The sequence below is a fragment of the Argiope bruennichi genome, chromosome 9 (assembly GCF_947563725.1).
Source record: "Argiope bruennichi chromosome 9, qqArgBrue1.1, whole genome shotgun sequence".
In the NCBI taxonomy this organism is placed as follows: Eukaryota; Metazoa; Arthropoda; class Arachnida; order Araneae; family Araneidae; genus Argiope; species Argiope bruennichi.
In genome coordinates this window covers 36,949,661-36,968,299 of record NC_079159.1, presented here as the reverse complement: position 1 = coordinate 36,968,299, position 18,639 = coordinate 36,949,661, and the positions used below count along the sequence as shown (strand labels likewise).

The following is an 18,639-nucleotide window of genomic DNA, read 5'->3' as shown; positions in this document are numbered from 1 at the left end:
GATATTGCAAAAATTTCATTGGTGTATTCTCAATTTTTTGAGGCAAAATTCTGCGTATGTTTATTTAAAATGCTTCTGAAAATTTTCAATTTAGAAATTTTCTTTTGATTTTTCTTTAGTTTTACTCTAAATTAAACCATTTGTTATGTGTAAAAATAAAAACAAGTTTCCACTTTCCGTTAATGTGTTATTTATATTGAAAGTCGCATTTATCAAGTAAACGTAAGGTGTACTCTCAATTTTTTGAGCACTGTATATATATATATATATATTTTTTTCTGATTCGGGTTTTTCATTATATATATTTTTAAGGTTTGACATTAACTCATTTCAAGCGAATGGAAAGTGTTATTTTTAAGTGGGGTAAGTCAGAATAATTGTCAGTAAATATCAAAATATTTTTGACTAGAACTGGCAGCTCGTCTGCAGACTGACAGATTGCTACGATTTTAGCTATAAAAAAGAATTTAATGTGTTGGTGCGATAAGTAATTGTTTTTTCCTATATTAATGCTTGTATGTGTACATAAATAAAGAAGAAAATATGTACGTTGCGTTTTTTAATATCAATGCTACGCATTAAAATATTTAATTAAATTAATAAAAAACATAATTGGCGAAAGCAGGTTTCAGAAACGCAAACGATTAATTTTGAAATCTACTTGTAAAGAGGTTTAGTTCAATTTTTAGCATGTTATTAACGGAAATTAAAACGTCAAACTAAGTTATATATAAATACAGGTTTCTGTTTCCCTCTAAGTGTCATTAGTTTGAATATAAATGGTTCGATATTTTTTCGCCTACGCTGATGACATTGAGCTTTTCAGTCAAAAACACATACATGCTCAAGATAATAATGAATTTTTTAGCAATTTAAAATGTATGCAAATGTAAGAGTCTCAGTATTTATTTTTCGTTTGATTTGAGAAAAATGTTAGAATAAAAAAATGAAAATAATTTTAATTGCAAGTTTTATCGTCTGAACAGAAATTAATGTATGTGAAAGAAAATAAAATTGAAACAATTAAAATAATTTCAAGAAATTGATTCCTTATAATAATTGAATTATAAGGGATTTTGATAATTTTTTTTTTGAGTTGCTGAAAAAGATAGCCTCGATAAATATAATAATTCTTTAATGAGAGTGAATTTGTTAATTATTTCGGAAAGAATTTTGATAAAAATAATCGCTTAGAAAGGCATTTATAAAGTAAAATTGAAAAGTATAAACATCGATTTGCGAAGTTTAGGTTTAAAAAGGGTATTTTAAATTTTACATTAATAAAAGCAATACGATTTCTACATCTTCTTTCTATTTAATAAGGATGAATTTGTTGATTTTGATTGTTATTGGTGTTGACGGAAAAGAGTATAAGATGTAGACCTACCAAATATGGCTTAGATATATTTTGAAAAATAGCTATATGTATTTTGATGCGTTTTTAAGAATTTTTAATTAAAATTTTAATTAATTAAAAATAAACATGATTTTGACGTTTTTCTCGGTGACGCCTGAAAGAATTAGAGCACAGTAAATGATTTTTATATCATGTTAAATTTAAAATATATATATACAGTGGCTCAAACAATTGAGAGTACACCTTAGTTTTATTTGATAAATCCAATTTCAATAAAAATAACACATTAACGAAAAGTGCAAACATGTTTTTATTTTTACACATAATAAATAGTTTAATTTAACGTAAAAACAAAGAAAAATCAAAAAAAATTTCCAAATTGAAAAATTTTAGAAGAATTTGAAATAAACATACTCAGATTTTTATCTCAAAAAATTGAGAATACAACAATGAAATTTTTGTAATATTTCGCACAGAAAGAAAGTGTAAGTATTTAGTTGCATGTATTTTGGATTTTTTAATAGCCTTTAAACGTCGTGGTACTGATTAGACAAAATTTTGGTGGTATTTGAAGGTATTTTACCCCATTCTTCTTGCATCACTTGTTTTAAATGGGTTTCGTTTCTAATTTTATGTTTTTGGACCACTGTTTCGAGTGTGGGCAACAGATATTCAGTGGCATTGATGTCAGGGTACTGTGGTGGTGTGTGTGACTGCTATTTACAAATTAAAAGACAACACATTTTAACGTTATATGCAGTATGTTTGAGGTCATTGTCCTGCAGGAAAATGAAATTTCAATCTAAACCCAATTTTTAGCACTCTCGTTTAGATTGCTCCGACCATATGGTTCATTCCACTTTCTGCAGAAATTTCTCAAATCATAGACAGAAGTGTAAGTGCTGAAACCATGCGAAAGTAATTAGACTATCTGGATATAAAAGCTGAATTGTTACAGAGAAACGTTTATCAATTTGCAAATTCAGAAAAAGCGTTTGAAATTTGCAAAAACTCATCAACTGAATACTAGTAACTATTTGAAGAAAGTCATATTTAGTGATGTAAAAAAAATTCAACATTTTTGGCAGTCACAGCCGTCGCACTGTATGGAGAAAGCCTAATACTGCTTTTGATCCAAACAATTTACGTCCTACAGTTAAACATGATAGTGTCTCCTTAATGATTTGGGGTTTTATGGCTTCATCCGGGGTAGAAAATTTAGCTTTTATAGATGGTATTATGAACCATATGGTTTACTTAGCTATATTTCCCAGCAATCTAAAGGAAGATGCTAAGTATTTAGGTTTAGTTGAAAATTTCATTTTCCAGCAGTACAACGACACCGAATACTACGCAAGCAATGTCAAAATGTAGTATCTTATTCATTATAAACAGCAGTTACACGCACCACCACAGTACCCTGACATCAATGCCACTGAATATCTGTTGTCCACACTCGAAACAGTGGTCCAAAAACATAAAATTAGAAACGAAACCCATTTAAAACAAGTGATGCAAGAAGAATGGGGTAAAATATCTTCAAATACCACCAAAAATTTGTCTAATCGGTACCACGACATTTAAAGGACATTAAAAAAGTCAAAATACATGCAACTAAATACTTCCACTTTCTTTCTATGCGAAATATTACAAAAATTTCATTGGTGTATTCTTAATTTGTTGAGATAAAAATCTGCGTATGTTTATTTCAAATGCTTCTAAAATTTTTCAATTTGGAAATTTTTTGTTGATTGTTCTTTGTTTTTACTCTAAATCAAACCATTTATTATGTGTAAAAATAAAAAAAATGTTTGCACTTTTCGTTAATGTGTTATTTATATTGAAAGTCGGTGTTATCAAGTAAAAATAAGGTGTACTCTCAATTGTTTGAGCCACTGTATATATATATATATATATATATATATATATATATATATATATATATATATATATATATATATATATATATATATATATCTTCATTAAACGAACAAAAGTTTTATAAATTTTGAAAATCTTTAAAGAATCTTTTTTTTTTGTTTCGTTTCCAATAATAAATTAAATTCCTGAACTAAATGCAAGCCAGTTTTGTTGTTTCGTCTAATATTTAGTTTTGTGATTTTCTACCATTACTGAAAACCAGTAAAGAAGGTTTTTGTTTCATGTCGATATAAATTACGTTTTCAATAAAATGTGCAGTTACAGTACAACGAAAATTAGAAGATACATGAGCCAAGCAATTAAATTCTTAAGTGCTATGATACCACAGCATTTGACTGTATTAAATTCGTTCATGTATCCAATGAATAGAACAGGTGTAAGGCTATTACATTCATTCACGGATTTACATTTATTCTCATGTTATACTCATTTACATAATATCATTATTATATATATCATATATATAATTTTAATTACAATATAATACTAATAAATAGTTTTCCAAGGCAATAATAAATATTGAGTAATGTATAAGAGATTTAATAGAAAGTGAAGATAGCGATAATTTCTGGTGATCCAACAAGTTGCAAAAGGCTGCTAGCTGTTTATAAATAGTTCATTATTAAACTAGCTGTGTATAAATAGCTAGTTTTCTTTTAAATTAAAGTATTTTTATAGAGTTCCTGATATTTGTTATTCAGATTTTTACATGAATTTACAGACCACTAAATTTCTTGAGTGAATATGACGATTTCGTATGTGTTTCAGTAAAAAGAGTTGATAATTTTCTTGAAAGTTTAATGCTCCCCTCCCCCCCAAAAAATCTCTTTACCTTTCATTGAAGTCTGCATCAGACGATGAGGGTGGATCTTCTTTTTGTTCACTTCGTTCTTCTCTAAGATCTACAAGTGGATATAAATTTTCTGATTGGGAAGGTTCGGTTAGACTGCCACATCCTTGTGTCGATTGACGATCCTGTCAAATGGATTAAAATAAATCATAATTAGCAATTATAAATAAAAATCAGGAGCAATTTGTAAAAAAAAATATGCTAACGAACTTAATGAATGGATTTGTTTCAAAATTAGGTACACATTAAAAATTCACATGATAAACCAATGTATCATATAACATCCATCTTTTTCGGGGGGGGGGTTAAATTATCGCGTTTAAATTTACACAGATGGACGTTTTTTTTTTGTGGCTAATTTTATTCTCAGTTTGACAGTTATGAACAATTTTAATGTAAAGAGAGCATACCAAATATCAACTGTTAGCTCACTGCATATTGGAGTTACAGAATTCCTGATAGACAGACATCACAATGTTCGATTGACATAGAATAATTCCAGAGATGGTTTTCAAGGAATTAGGGAGGTATAAATGTGGATATTTGTCGAATTTTGAGATTTGTTCGAATGTTTCAACGTTTAAAGTAGTTTCATATTGTATAATTAAAAGTTAGTGCCTGGAAGACCAAATTTTGCCAGGTAGGTTTTTTCTTCTCCTTTTTCTTTTTCTTTTCTTTTCTTTTCTTTCTTTCTTTTTTTTTTTTTTGGAGAAAATATTTAGATACGAATCGCATACTGATAACATATGACTATTTTTTTAATCTTACCTACATACGAACTGGTCATTTAAATATAAAAACGCACTTAGTTTAACATGTCATTTGAAACAATCTGTAACATTAAAGTATTTATTTTACAGTTTATCAATTATAACTTATATATTTGAACTTATTGGTGAAATCGTGTCCTAACACTATGCAAGTACCATAAAATTGTACAAGATGGCGCTATATGATATTGTCACATTGTCAGCATGAGAGCAGAGAAAATTTATATCTTTCTCTCTCTCTCTTTCTCCCCCCCCCCCTCTCTCTCTCTCTCTCTCTCTCTATATATATATATATATATATATATATATATATATATATATATACAAAAGTATTAGAATCAAGTTAATAGGAAAATCAAAAAACCAAATAAAAATTAAACCAAAAAAATTATAAAAAACATAAAAAAAATATAAAAAAGAATCCGGCCTGAAGACTTTTTCAAGGGTCACCCTCAGGCAGGGATTCAAAGAAAAGGATTTTTTCTGTGAGGAAATGCAGCCATTTGTCTAATAATGATTCCTCGTGACCCGAAAATCCCCTGAAATTATGCCCAAGAGATATACCATTTTAACAGAAAGGAAAATACAAAACAACAAATTAGAAGAAAATAACCACTATAAAGTAAAAATACAATAACAAAAATAACAATACAAACAAAAAATAGCACTAAAGGGAAAAACGAAAAGGCCAGAACATATCATCAACAGTCAAGGAAATTTTAAGCTATCGATTGTGATTCCCGCTTTTTAAAACACTAACGGTAAATTATGTAAACAAATGTAGGCTCCCAGCGCCATCTATTGAGTGATCTAATATGCAAGGAAAGTTCTATTTTTATTTAAGCCAAAGGATTAATGCCAAACCATACCTTGTTTAATTAAAATTTGACATTACAGTAATTTCTAGGAAAATCATTTTTAATTAAATTTTTAAGGAGGTTGTTTGATGCTTCAATATAAGAATTTTTATTATTGCAAACCCTTTTAATCCTGTTAACTTGTGAGAAAATTAGATTTTTGAAAATTTTAGAGTTTAGATTGGAATGGTATTTACATAGTTTTGTTATTTTAAAGTTGTAACCACCCCTTTTATCGTATATACCAACTATTGTTTTATCATTAGCAATTTCGATTTTTAAATCCAGAAAGGTAGCCTCAAGTTGATTTTTATTTGTATCTGTTAGAATTAAATCTTTTGGATATCAATTAGTAATAATATTAGTATTGTCGAAGTTAATCAAAAGTAGGTCATCAATATATCTCCCCCCGTTTATTAAATTATATTTAATTATTTTTTTCTCATAGTAATGTAGAAAAATATTAGCTAAAGCACTTGAGAAAGCTGTTCCCATTGGAATGCCCTTGACTTGTTTATAAAAATTAATACCATTAAAAACGTAATTTTCAGTAATATTAAAATTACATAACTCAAGCCAGTTATTTTTAGGAATGATATTTTCATTTAAGTATTCGTCATATATAAAAGTGCAGACCTTTATTAATTTTTCATGAGGTAGATTAGTGTATAAATTTTCGAAATCAAAAGTATTAAGTTTATTAATGTTGTTATCTTTAAGAAAATCCAGTACTTCTTTGTTACTAGAAATAATAAAGTTGTCTTCATTTTTTATTTTGTCCAGGATAATTTTTAAGTATTTAAAGAAATGTTTACCCGTATAGTAATTATAACTGCCAGTGCTACAGGTTACGAATCTGAATTTTAATGGATTTTTATGAAATTTAACTGTTGGGAATAAATAAGGATAGTTAAGAGAGCAAGTCTTAGTTTTGGGTTTTTTTTTTTGCGAAAGCTAGCATTCTTTTATCTAATTCCTTTTCCCGGTGTTCTTTAACATATAAGTTGCATTAGAGTTATATTCATTAATTAAAAGTTCTTTATAATAATATTTATATTTTTTTAATATTTTTTATAATTTTTTTGGTTTAATTTTTATTTGGTTTTTTGATTTTCCTATTAACTTGATTCTAATACTTTTGTATCAATTCATCTGTGTTTTAGAAGTAGCTGCAATTGCGCTCTTTAAATACTATGAAGTTCTTTTTTGGTTTTAGTTTGAATACGTAATAAATTTTAGTTGCGATTTCGAAACTGTTTTGTTTCGTTTTCATTTTATATATATATATATAAAGACTGTAATATATATATATTACAGTCTTTTTTTTTTTTTTTTTTGCATATTTTATACATAGAAAGGAAATAAAAGAAAGCAATCATGAAAGCATTTCCAGAGCAATTTCAAATTGAAATGATTCTAAAGTGGATACCATCTAGATTTGCTTGTGCAAAATTATTCTTTAGATTATAATCTATTTCATTTCCATATTTTCCCACATGAAACAGAATTATCTATTTTTATTTTAACTGCGTTAAGAGTCTGATTGACTCTTTTCAATTTATGACTGGATGCATATAATGTATATCTTTTTTTCGCTCGGTTTTCTGTTTATTTTAATAAATGTTTTCTTCGATCTTTGGACTCTGATTGTTTATGTTTTCAATTTTTTTTTTGACAAAAATTTGTGGGATGGCACTATATGGCATTATCTGAATACGAATATGTTCGGCTCACATCCAGTAGCAGCAACGCATCATTGTGTTAGCCAATCAACTTGTTATCTATACTTATAATAAAGCTCAATGTGTGTGTGTGTGTGTGTGTGTTGGCGCTCTACAGGCCAGGTCATTTGACATATAGCTATCAAATTTGGTACATGTATACCTTAGAGGTCGGGAATGTGCACCTGGGGTCCCTTTTTTTGAAATTTTAATTAGAATTTTAATTATTAATTAAAAACTAACTTTCCCGCCAAAAAATCTTTCATTTTTCCCACCGCCAACTTTTCCGCCAAAAAAAATCTTCCATTTTCCCCACCGCCAAATGAGTAAGGCTTCCGTTTTTGTTTCTCCCAACAGTAATGAGGCTAGGGTTAGTATTTTTCGGCGGATTATTTCAAACGATTCTGTTTATTTTCTTAATGTTTTACGCATTTAAAATTAAACATTGTTAATTAATCCATGTTTCAGATTCATTCTGAAGTATTTTTGAATTAAAATAACACAGAATAAAGGAAATTAAAAATGACTAATCTGCATAGCGTTACCCCAACTGGCGTAGAAAAATTCACGCATTTGCGTTACGTAAGTTGCGAAGAAAATTCACGCATGCGCATTGCGTTCTGATTGTTGCCATGACAACCATTATCAACGGATGATTTAAATTATTTTTAGGTTAGTTGCATGCTTTTGTAAGTAAATTGTATTTATGTTAGTTATATATTTTTTGTATATGCTTATAGTTTTAAGTACATCGTTTTTGAAGTAGATTTTTTTAAACCTGTTTTCCATGATTCAAATTATTTTTAGGTTAGTTGCATGCTTTTGTAATTAAATTGTATTTATATTAGTTATATATGTTAGTTATATATTTTTTTGTATATGCTTATAGTTTTAAGTACATCGTTTTTTAAGTAGTTTTTTTAAACCTGTTTTCGACCGATTATTTTAAACGATTCATTTTATTTTTTTTGTGTTTCATGCATTTAAAATTAAACATTGTTAATTAATAGATCTGTTCATGATGAATCTGAGAAAATTTTGTTGACAAATTCTTGAGATATTACATAAATTAAGAAAGATATTCTTTAGTGCCCATAAAGTTTAAACGCTCAGTGACTCTATTATCAGTAATCATATTATTAAAAAAAATGCTTTGTTTCAGTAAAAAATATTATGATATTAATTGCAGATTAATCATTTACACTTTAATTTAAAGCATAAATTCTACGAGGGGTAACAGAAAATTAGAGAGATACATATCACGTTATGACTGAAGGCCTTTATAATATTATGAGTGAATTATATGACTATCAAAATTTGAAGTTTTAAAATATTTTGCTGAAGAATCTATTGAAGTTGGAATTGCGTAAAATATTTAATGGTACAACCGGAGTTTAACCCCCTGCTTGGCCAAATTTTTAAAAATCGCCGCCAACAACGGCCTTGAGAAATGTTCAAAAGCAAAGTAGCAGATGTTCAATCATAGTGCATAATAAAGATTGCCAGCTTTGGCGCGTTATCGCAACTTGGCGAAGAAAGGGTTTAAACTCCGGTTCAAGCTATTTAATTATTAAAATTTAAACGAACATTAAGATTGGCGAACCGGCTGGTCGCCAAAGGCGGCTAGTACTAGTAATATTCTTGAATTTGGGCATGAAATCAATATTGGATATGTTTTTCTTTGGTTAGATAAGGAACTCATAAGGTTTACTTATAATGTGTATTTGTAGCCAACTGTTCTCTTTACAATGCCCATGTTTCGAATAACATGTTAAATTAAGTGCATTCATGATTTTTTTTTTATTTAAATGACCAATTCATATGTAGGTAAGATAAAAAAAATATTCATATGTAACCAGTATGTGATTCATATTTAAATATTTTCTCCAAAGAAAAAAAAACTGCCGAAAGAAACTTGGTCTCCCAGGTACTAGTATTGTAATGAATTCTATAAAACAGTTTCTTCAGCATTGTTATTGATATATATCTCAGAATATGGTAAAGATATTTTATTGTTTTAATCCTACTACTAAATTAAACGATTAGCATACATCCAGCGTGACAAAACTAATATTGAAATGATAGCATAATCGCTGAAAATTGTAAAAATGCTTTCGGGATATCTATCTCAAAAAGTAAATTCGATTTACTGAGCATTAAAAAGTAATTTATAAAGATATGTAAAGTAATTTTTCACAAAATCGAGTATTTAATGATATTTTTTAAAAAGATCGTCTTGATTTTGATTATGAACGAAGTTTACTTTTTAGGATATATTGTATTTTCTTATGCTGAATCTTTGTTTTAATTTTTGATTCCATTAGAAATTGTTTTAAAATGCTTTTATTAATTATCAGTATATAATGTGTAAAACATTTTTGACATTTTTCTATGTTTGAATTTTTTGGGATAAGTATTTTATCTGATTTATAATTTTTAATATGTAGTGTTTGTAATTTCACAGAACAAATATTGATTATATATTTTGTTCCATCAGAATTTCTGTTCCTTTTGATATCTATAAATAGCCATCTGAATTTATCATTGCTTTATCTGGATACGTCATATATATTTAGATTTACTTGTGCAAGTATAGTAGGGGAGGTAAAAGAGGGTTTGCATGTGATAAGAGAAAGTGGGTGGTACTCTTAGAAAGGGGATATATTTAGAAACTATATCATTCTAAACTTCCATGGATTGTTGACTGAAGTATAATAGATAGATTAATTTATCGCAAATAACTCTGAAAATAGAAGCCAAACCCGATTCCCGAATAGAAGTCACCAACTTACTGACCCAATGTCTTGTAATATAAAAGCGTAATAATTATTTGATATTTTGTTTGCTGTCCATGAATTTCTGCAAAAAAAGTTCTGCACTATTCTCCTTTTATATTATTCATTGGAAGATTACTAACGAATTATTTAAAATTGTAAAAGACGGTAGCATAAATTTATTTGAATTTTTGATATAATTTCTTTATAAATTCATGTTATTACTATAATGCATATAATAATTATAGTTTATGTATTCCTTATACCTTTATACTTAAGGGAAATAATAAAGAATTATTAAAAAACTTCAGACTTAAAAGTGGCAACAGATGAAAGTTATTTGTATTTTAAAGTGGGCTTTTTTTTAAATAAATAATACTCATTTTGTTTCTATAGAGTATGCAATAACTGCATTTTTATGCTTTATGGGAGGTAACGAAACGAATTATTTAAAATTATTGAGACTTACAGGAGACACAAAATAAAATTTAGTTGAATTTTAAACACTTTTCATAAACATGATTTATTTTTTTATCTGTCTTATATTACACCTGGTAATGCTGTTCAGTAATATGTATGTAGGTCACCATAATCGTAAATAAGTAAGAACTGCATTAACAAAAAGGCGTAATACATAAATGAAATTGCTTTAAAGATAAATTTTAATTCCAGTTACTATAGTTGTTTAGATTTAAAATTTAATTGTTATGACTAAAATTTCTAAAAATACAGCGTTATAAATAAAGTTTCAATAAAGAAAGTGAGTTGCTCAGTATAGAACACACAATTCTTTAGAATTGTTCAGTTGATACATGAGTATCAACAAGATTCAAGGATTATTCATAACAAATTATAGATCATTAACAATTGAAACTTAAACTTTTCAATATAAATGCGAATAGATTTTTTAACGTCATGGAAATCGTCCGAAATTATCTAAAAGATATATCGTTGGACTTAGAATTACAAATTTTTGTACAAGTTGCAGTTTGGGTAATAGACCATGAAGTTCTATTAATAAAGAGTTTTTCAAAATGTTAATTAGATTTTTTAAAATTAATTTAACTTTTTTCTTCGAAAACGTTGGAACATCTAATTGCACAATAGAGATGTTTACATTATTTTGAAATTAAAAATTAGCTTTACAGCAAAATGAATTTACAATTTTTTCTCTAATTTTAATAAATATGTTTTGGATTATTTGTAAGTATATTTACAATGATACTCTTTATTATTTCAATAACCGCGTTTAAACTTGTGCTTCTTGAGACGATGTTAATAAAAGCCTTGCGTCCATTTTAGCGTTTGCTATTATTAAAAGCAAAAGTTTTTTTTAAAAATAATAGGAATCAAGTTTGTAATATGGTCATGATGCGTTATTTCAAATTAGAGATCCAAATTTGTCATTTTTAATTGAAAATTTTAAAGCTATATTTAAAAAAAATATGACTTCTGTAAGGAAATTTTATTCAACATAACGACAGTAATCCATAATGCTAATTTTAAAATATTTGCCATTAATTAATAATACTTTTTGTTACAACACATTAAAATTTTTGGAAGGTTGGTTTTAGCCGAATTCTTAGTCGCATACTTTAACATACCCTAAGAATGATGAAAATTTCTAACACGTAAATCTTTTGTTGTTTATAGATAAAATAGCTAAAAAAGAAATAAATAAAATGACAGCCCATCTGCGCAGAACGTGCTTTAATCTTCGTGTGTTTATCCCCTTTCTTTATAAAATGTTTTCATTCAGTTCTTTCAAAAATGCAATTCGAATGCTATTTTCATTTCATCTAATATGTTTTTAATTGAAAATAAAAGCCTTTTTGAGTGATTCTGTGCATTTAAACTTTTGCCAATTTATCAAAAAAAAAAAAATATCATTACATATCTTTCATGAAAAATATGAAGAAATTTAGTATAAATTTAATTATCATTATTAAATCGTAAATAAACCAATGTCATTTTTATTATTTTCAATAAGTTTTGAAAAAATTTAAAGAATTATTAGAAATATTAATTTGTAAGCATCGAATTCTAAATATTTAAGAATTTTATTTAAAATTTATACTGATTTAAATCAAAATAACTGCCTGAAAATTCTACAAAAATATGTATCTTTCAGAAAATTTTTTTGCAAAATTATAAGATTTCTTCAGCTTCCGAATTATTTTGAAAGTTAATACATCTATTTTTTTAAATAATTTTTTTCTGAAGAAATTTTAATAGCATTTTTTTTCCATGTGTACCATTTAATTTTAGTTAAATCACAAATTAATTTAGATGCATACAAAATAAATTTGTAAATAAAAATGAAAGCACTCTGATTCAACAATATGGAAAGTTGGAAAAAATTGACTAAAAAATAATTAATTCTTGAAAGTTTAATATTAAATATTATAAAATTATCTCAAAAGTGATTCACAATTTAATATTAATATACGAATTGTTATTTAGGCGATTTTGAACTTACCTTGAATGAATGATTTTAGAGTATTAGCGCTAATATTAAAATCTGCTGAACATTACAATAAAAATATTCAGTTCTTGAATAACAATGAAGTTTTAATAAATAATTTAATAATTTAAACTCCTCAGATATACCTTTTTCCTGTAATAAATGAAAATAAAATTAATCGTTTGCAGAATTCCTTATGTTTTTTTACCCCTTCATATAAATAAAATCAAATAAATCGTTTGCTGAATTCATTATTTTTTAATAATCCACTTTATATCTAAATGAAACAAAATCAATCGTTTGCAGAATTCATTATTTTTTAATAATTCACTTCATATCTAAATGAAACAAAATCAATCGTTTATTGAATTCATTATGCTTTTTTTTATTTTCTTCATATCTGAATAAAGTGTTTCTACTATAGCTCTAAAATAATCATGGAAACAAAAATACCTGATAGATGCTATGTTTCTAAATAATTCTACATATCTACTTTCAAATGCTGGACATGCACTTTGCATAACATAGATTTCTGTCAAGTGTTCGTAAAATTAGTTTCTGAATGGATTGGCAGTTTTCGTTGCAAACTTTTCCCTGCATGTGAAGGGAAATATTCTAAAACTTTTCTCGATTCATTTCGTATTCCGTCACTTTTTTCCCCACTGGTCAGCAGAAGAATGCTTTTATCGACGTCAGCTGCCCCTGTCAACTCGCAGGAAAAATTCAACTTTCTTTTATTCCCGGTTCACAATAAATAAAAATTCATTATTTGGGATATGCCTTCCTTTCTTTTATGCATTATTTATAAAATTATTTATGTCACCAAATGCGTGTAGAATAGAAGTTTGCAAAAGTTTGTTTTAATAATTCTGTTTTTGGAATATCTGCTGTATTGCTGTACTCTAAGAAATTGTAAATTTTTGTTTCTGAAAAGATAGTGAGAAATTGTTTTGAAACTTTTTTCACATATTCGTTTAGAATTCTAAAGCATAAAGTATTAGCCTTTTTTATTAAAATTAGCAGAGATCTCAACATATAAAAAATGAATAAAATCCAAGTGAATAATATATGATTAACTATTTATAAATTGAAATGAAATTTACAGGGGAAATTTTAAATTGGTTAAAAACATTTTTAACATATTCTTTTAGAATTCTAATGTTTAGAATATTAGCCTTTTTCACTAAAATTTGCAGAGATCTCAACATATAAAAATGATTAAAATTCGAGAGAGTAAAATGTCATAAACTATTTGTAGGTTGAAATGAGATTTACAGCAAAGATTTTAAATTGTTTTGAAACGTTCTATCCATATTCTTTTAGAATTCTGATGTATAAAGTATTACCCTTTTTTATTAAAATTTTCAGAGATCCCAACATATAAAAATGAATAAAATTGGAATAAATAGTATATGACTAACTATTTATAAGCTGAAATGAAATTTACAGCGGACGTTCCTGCAAGAGTCTGTGGTATCGAGACAACTATATCGCATTTACAATCATGAAATTTGGCTCAGAGGTTGTTCTATTGGTGACTCAATGATCTTCGAAATTTGCATTTTTTAATTTAATGCAAATTTTTATTTAATTTTTAGCGTTGTATAAGTAATTTTTCTCATGTGTTTGCCCATAGTATTGCTTCTAATAATTGCAGAAAAAAAAACAATATACCAATGAAAAGAGCACACGTTGTTTTAATTCTTTGAGGCATCCGATTTTAAAGAAAATAAAAATCCTAGTTAAACAGAATTTTTCATTACAGAAAAAAAAACCCAATCATTTCGATTACTTAAGATAAAATATGACAGAAAATAGAAAAGAATAATAACATTTTATAAAATCCTTTTTTTAAAGGTTGGAACATACAGAATTCCTTCACTTCACAACTTCAAAATTAGTACAGAACATTAAATAAAATATTTTTTATTATAAAACAATGCATTCATTTATAATAATATAACATTTAACATCATGAAGAACACATACCGTTATAGACTTTTCCAACGACTAAGCCAACATGCACTAAAACTGCAAAGAATCAAATTAGATTTAGAGGCAAAAATGTGAAAATACCCATCATCACTGTGTTCAGAAAAAAATTCAATTCTGATGACCCCAAAGAGAAATTATTATTATTATTATTATCATTTCAAACGCAAGTAGGTTGCACACGCAAAGTTTTTCTCAGAACATTGTGGAGTCGTAAAGAACTCATTTAAATTTTTTAAATTTTCTATTATGACAAACAAATTTTCTATTATGAGTCCATGACAAACAAGAGGCCAAATCTTTGGAAGGCCAATTCATTAGTATTTCATCACAATAATGCATTGAGTCGGTGGGTCCTTTTTGAGTCAAATTACTTGTCCTGTTCTTTCACAATAAGTTATTTCCTTGATTTTGGTTCATGCGATCCCCCCACCCTAGGAAGAAGAATTTGCTTGAGAGACAATGAATCTCAAGTTCCGAAGAAGTGCAGCGACGAAGACATTAGAAAGGCTGGCATATGAAGACTGGTATTCCACATTAACATCTTTGTATGAACGATAGAAAAAAATGTATAGTTGTACAGGGATGTTACTTCAAGGGAAACACCAAATAAAAAGGTTCTATTCGTACTTATTTTTTCATAATGAGATAAATTCTGTAATATTAAGAAATAATAGCACATTCATATCGCAATCACTCCTGAAAGATTTACTCCATCAAATAATTAGAAAATCTGCTAACATAATTAAATTTTCAATATACGTCATGCTTCATGTTTCTTATTTTCAAAAATATTTTAAATATTCTTGGATCACTTACTTTTTTTGGCGATTTTCTTGGCTCTGACGTTGTGCAGTCGTTTGAATATTTGGCATGAGGTTGCTGCAAATTCACGTAGCTACCAGACTTCTTTTCGGTACGCGGATCTATCTTCCTTCTTCCAGTTGTTTTCGAATGTAGATTTTTACCTGTTTCAAAACAGCAAAAATATTAGAAAAAAATTTCAATTAGAAATTATTATTGTTCTCAATCATAATATCCTTTCGATAATTCGTTCTAAAAATATTGAGACACCATTTATATTTTATAAAGCTGATGTAAAGCGACATACAAATGAAAAGACACATAATGGTAACTTTAAAGGTACATTGGACGTTAAAACCCAAATTTCTCCTTTTTTGAGATATTGTTTTGAAATTTTCATTGCAATTTTATTATATTAATCTAATGCTGTAAAAAGAAGTTCATCAAAATTCAATGGTAACTTTTGGATTTTTCTTTAAAAAAATGGAAAAGCAAATTATTAAAATGTTATAAAACTACATATTGTTCCATGTGCATTAAAATAGAACATAAATCTGTTTTTTTTAGGTTTTTTTTATATAGATACTTTAACTCAATACACTATTTGGCAAGCATAACTTGATTTAAAATACAATTTTTATTTCAAAACCTGAATTATTTGACAGTTTTTGAATTAAAAATTTTTTTTGTAGGAATATTGTTTGATGTCTGCAATAAAAATTCTAAAATTAATAAATGACCTATTCGTGCAAAATTGGATCATTATATGTTTATACAGCATAATAGAAAAGTTTCAAGGTTGTAATTTAAAATATGATGCGCATGTTGAAAAATGAAACTGTGTCTTACTGTAGCTGTCTAAATGTAAAAAAGTGTGAAAAGTTATTCTATCAATAAAAAAATTCTAATATTAAGTAAATTAATAAAGTAATAAAGATAAAAAAAATCCTTTTTTGCAAACGATTACCTACAATGTAACTATTCATAAGAGATAAAAAAAAAAAAACAGTTTTAGTCAATTTTTTCACATTTTCATTGTCTATTGTACACCTAATAAATAAATTTTTATAATTATAAATTTAATGCAACTAAAGCAAATTAATTTAAAAGTAATAATTGTAAGTTTTTTTTAAGGTTAATACTCATATCTTCGCACGAGCATAGAAAGTTATAATTAAATATTAAATTTAAACGTTTAGAAAAAAATGAGAAAAATTCCATTCTTATCGTCTGTCTAAATTTTTTATTTTAAAAGTATTATGAGGTAACAGGTATTCATTTAGTTAAAAATATCGTTAATAGACATCCGATGTACTGCTGTCTGTAAGTATTAAGTACATAATTATGAATCGAAATAATTTAATGAATATTTTTCTACTATTATATATTTTATTATTTATTAAGTTTTTCAATTCATTCTGTTGCATTTTTAACCAGTTAATGCGAAATTTATTTTTTAAAATCCTTCAAGTCCCTCTTTTGAAAATCAAGTGATGATCCGTATGCACATTGAATTCAATACAAATAGTTACATAGTAAATTTTGCAAAAAAAAAAAAAAATTATTATGAAGCGAATAAGATTTCATTTTTATTAGATAAAAAAAATTATACGCCAATTTCGCCAAAATTAAGACTTGGATTGGCGTGTATAGAGGTCGATGCACTTAACTTGTTAAAGGAAAGTGGATTAATTTCTTCACATTCTCCTTTATCAACTTTAAATTAGCATCAGACAATGCTTTTCCTATTAATTCATTAATTGTAAGCGATTTTTGGCACTCTTGATATCTTAATATCGGTATCATGATCTCGATACCAGCCGAGAAAATGGCGGATAATCGAAAATTTGCATCATACAAATGTAATAAACTATCATTATCATAATAATGAAAGAATTGGGACTGAACACATGCGGCAGTGATCAATACAAGACGTATAAATGGTGTTTTACAGTATTTTGCTCAGGATAAAAGATAAATGCTATTAACAGAAACTAATATGAAATTCAAAAAAGAATATTCACCAGTCATTATTTAAGTCATTTCCTTTTTACTAAGGTTAATTAAATTCTTAGATTTAATATTTAATGTCATTTTTTTTGCATTTTTCGAATCTATTCATGCTTATGTAGATCACGTTAAACGCAGCTTTTGCATTTTATTCCAGACTCCAATCTGTATCTTGTAAAAGAACTAAAACACGTGATGTAACAGTTCGGTGTAAAGCAATACCCAATCACATGTGTCCTTCAAAGTGAGTCTTTATATCTTGTGACAAACATCAAAGGACAGTGTAGGGCAAAGAGCAATTAGATATCAAATGATATGGGAGCTTCGGGTTGCTACTTGATCGTGTCTTCAAATGAATTCAGTGGAACAAATAAACAACATTTGGTATGTATCAGTCTAGTGTAATACAGTAATGAATTAGATTAGTATAATATAGTATTTCATTAGGATAGTGTAACACAGTATTTAAGTAAAAGTAATTCTTTTGTGATTATCGATAAATCATTATAAAAGAATTTAATTTTCATCAGTCTTCAGATCTTAGGAACATAGAAACAAAACTTGAAATAAATTTGACAGTGCACTTCAAGTCAAATACGGCTAGAAGTGCACTATTAATATATAATGCACTTCTGGCCATATTTGACTCCAGCGGCCAGGTGATCGCCTTAATTTAATTTTCTTCAGTCTTGAGATCTTAGGAAGAAAATAATAAAACTTTAAATAAATTTGACAGTGTACTTCAGTCAAATATGGCTAGAAGTGCACTATTAATTTATAATGCACTTCTGGCCATATTTGACTCCAGCGGCCAAGTGATCGCCTTAATTTAATTTTCTTCAATCTTCAGATCTCAGGAAGATAAATATAACACTTTAAATAAATTTGACAGTGTACTTCAGTCAAATATGGCTAAAAGTGCACTATTAATACATAATGCACTCCTAGCCATATTTGAATTCAGCGGTCGGTAGATCATCAATCACATTAATAATATTAAGAGCAGATACTATTTTTATTTGTTTAATTTTTTGTTTTCCCTAATTATTTTAAATAAAATAGATTACAAAGTATATTTGAGTTAAAAGGCGCTGATTTT

At 27.1% G+C, this 18,639-nt stretch overlaps 1 protein-coding gene across 1 annotated transcript in view; it reads right to left on the bottom strand.

Annotated features, from left to right (window-relative positions):
- LOC129984822 (EGFR adapter protein-like) overlaps positions 1 to 18,639 on the bottom strand; it is a 36,723-nt gene that overhangs the window by 15,381 nt on the left and 2,703 nt on the right. The window contains exons 2-3 of the mRNA XM_056094784.1: positions 15,546 to 15,694; positions 4,131 to 4,273 (exon numbers count right to left, since the gene is read on the bottom strand). Coding sequence (XP_055950759.1) covers positions 4,131 to 4,273; positions 15,546 to 15,694 — 292 coding nt within the window. The remainder of the gene's footprint in view (positions 1 to 4,130; positions 4,274 to 15,545; positions 15,695 to 18,639) is intronic.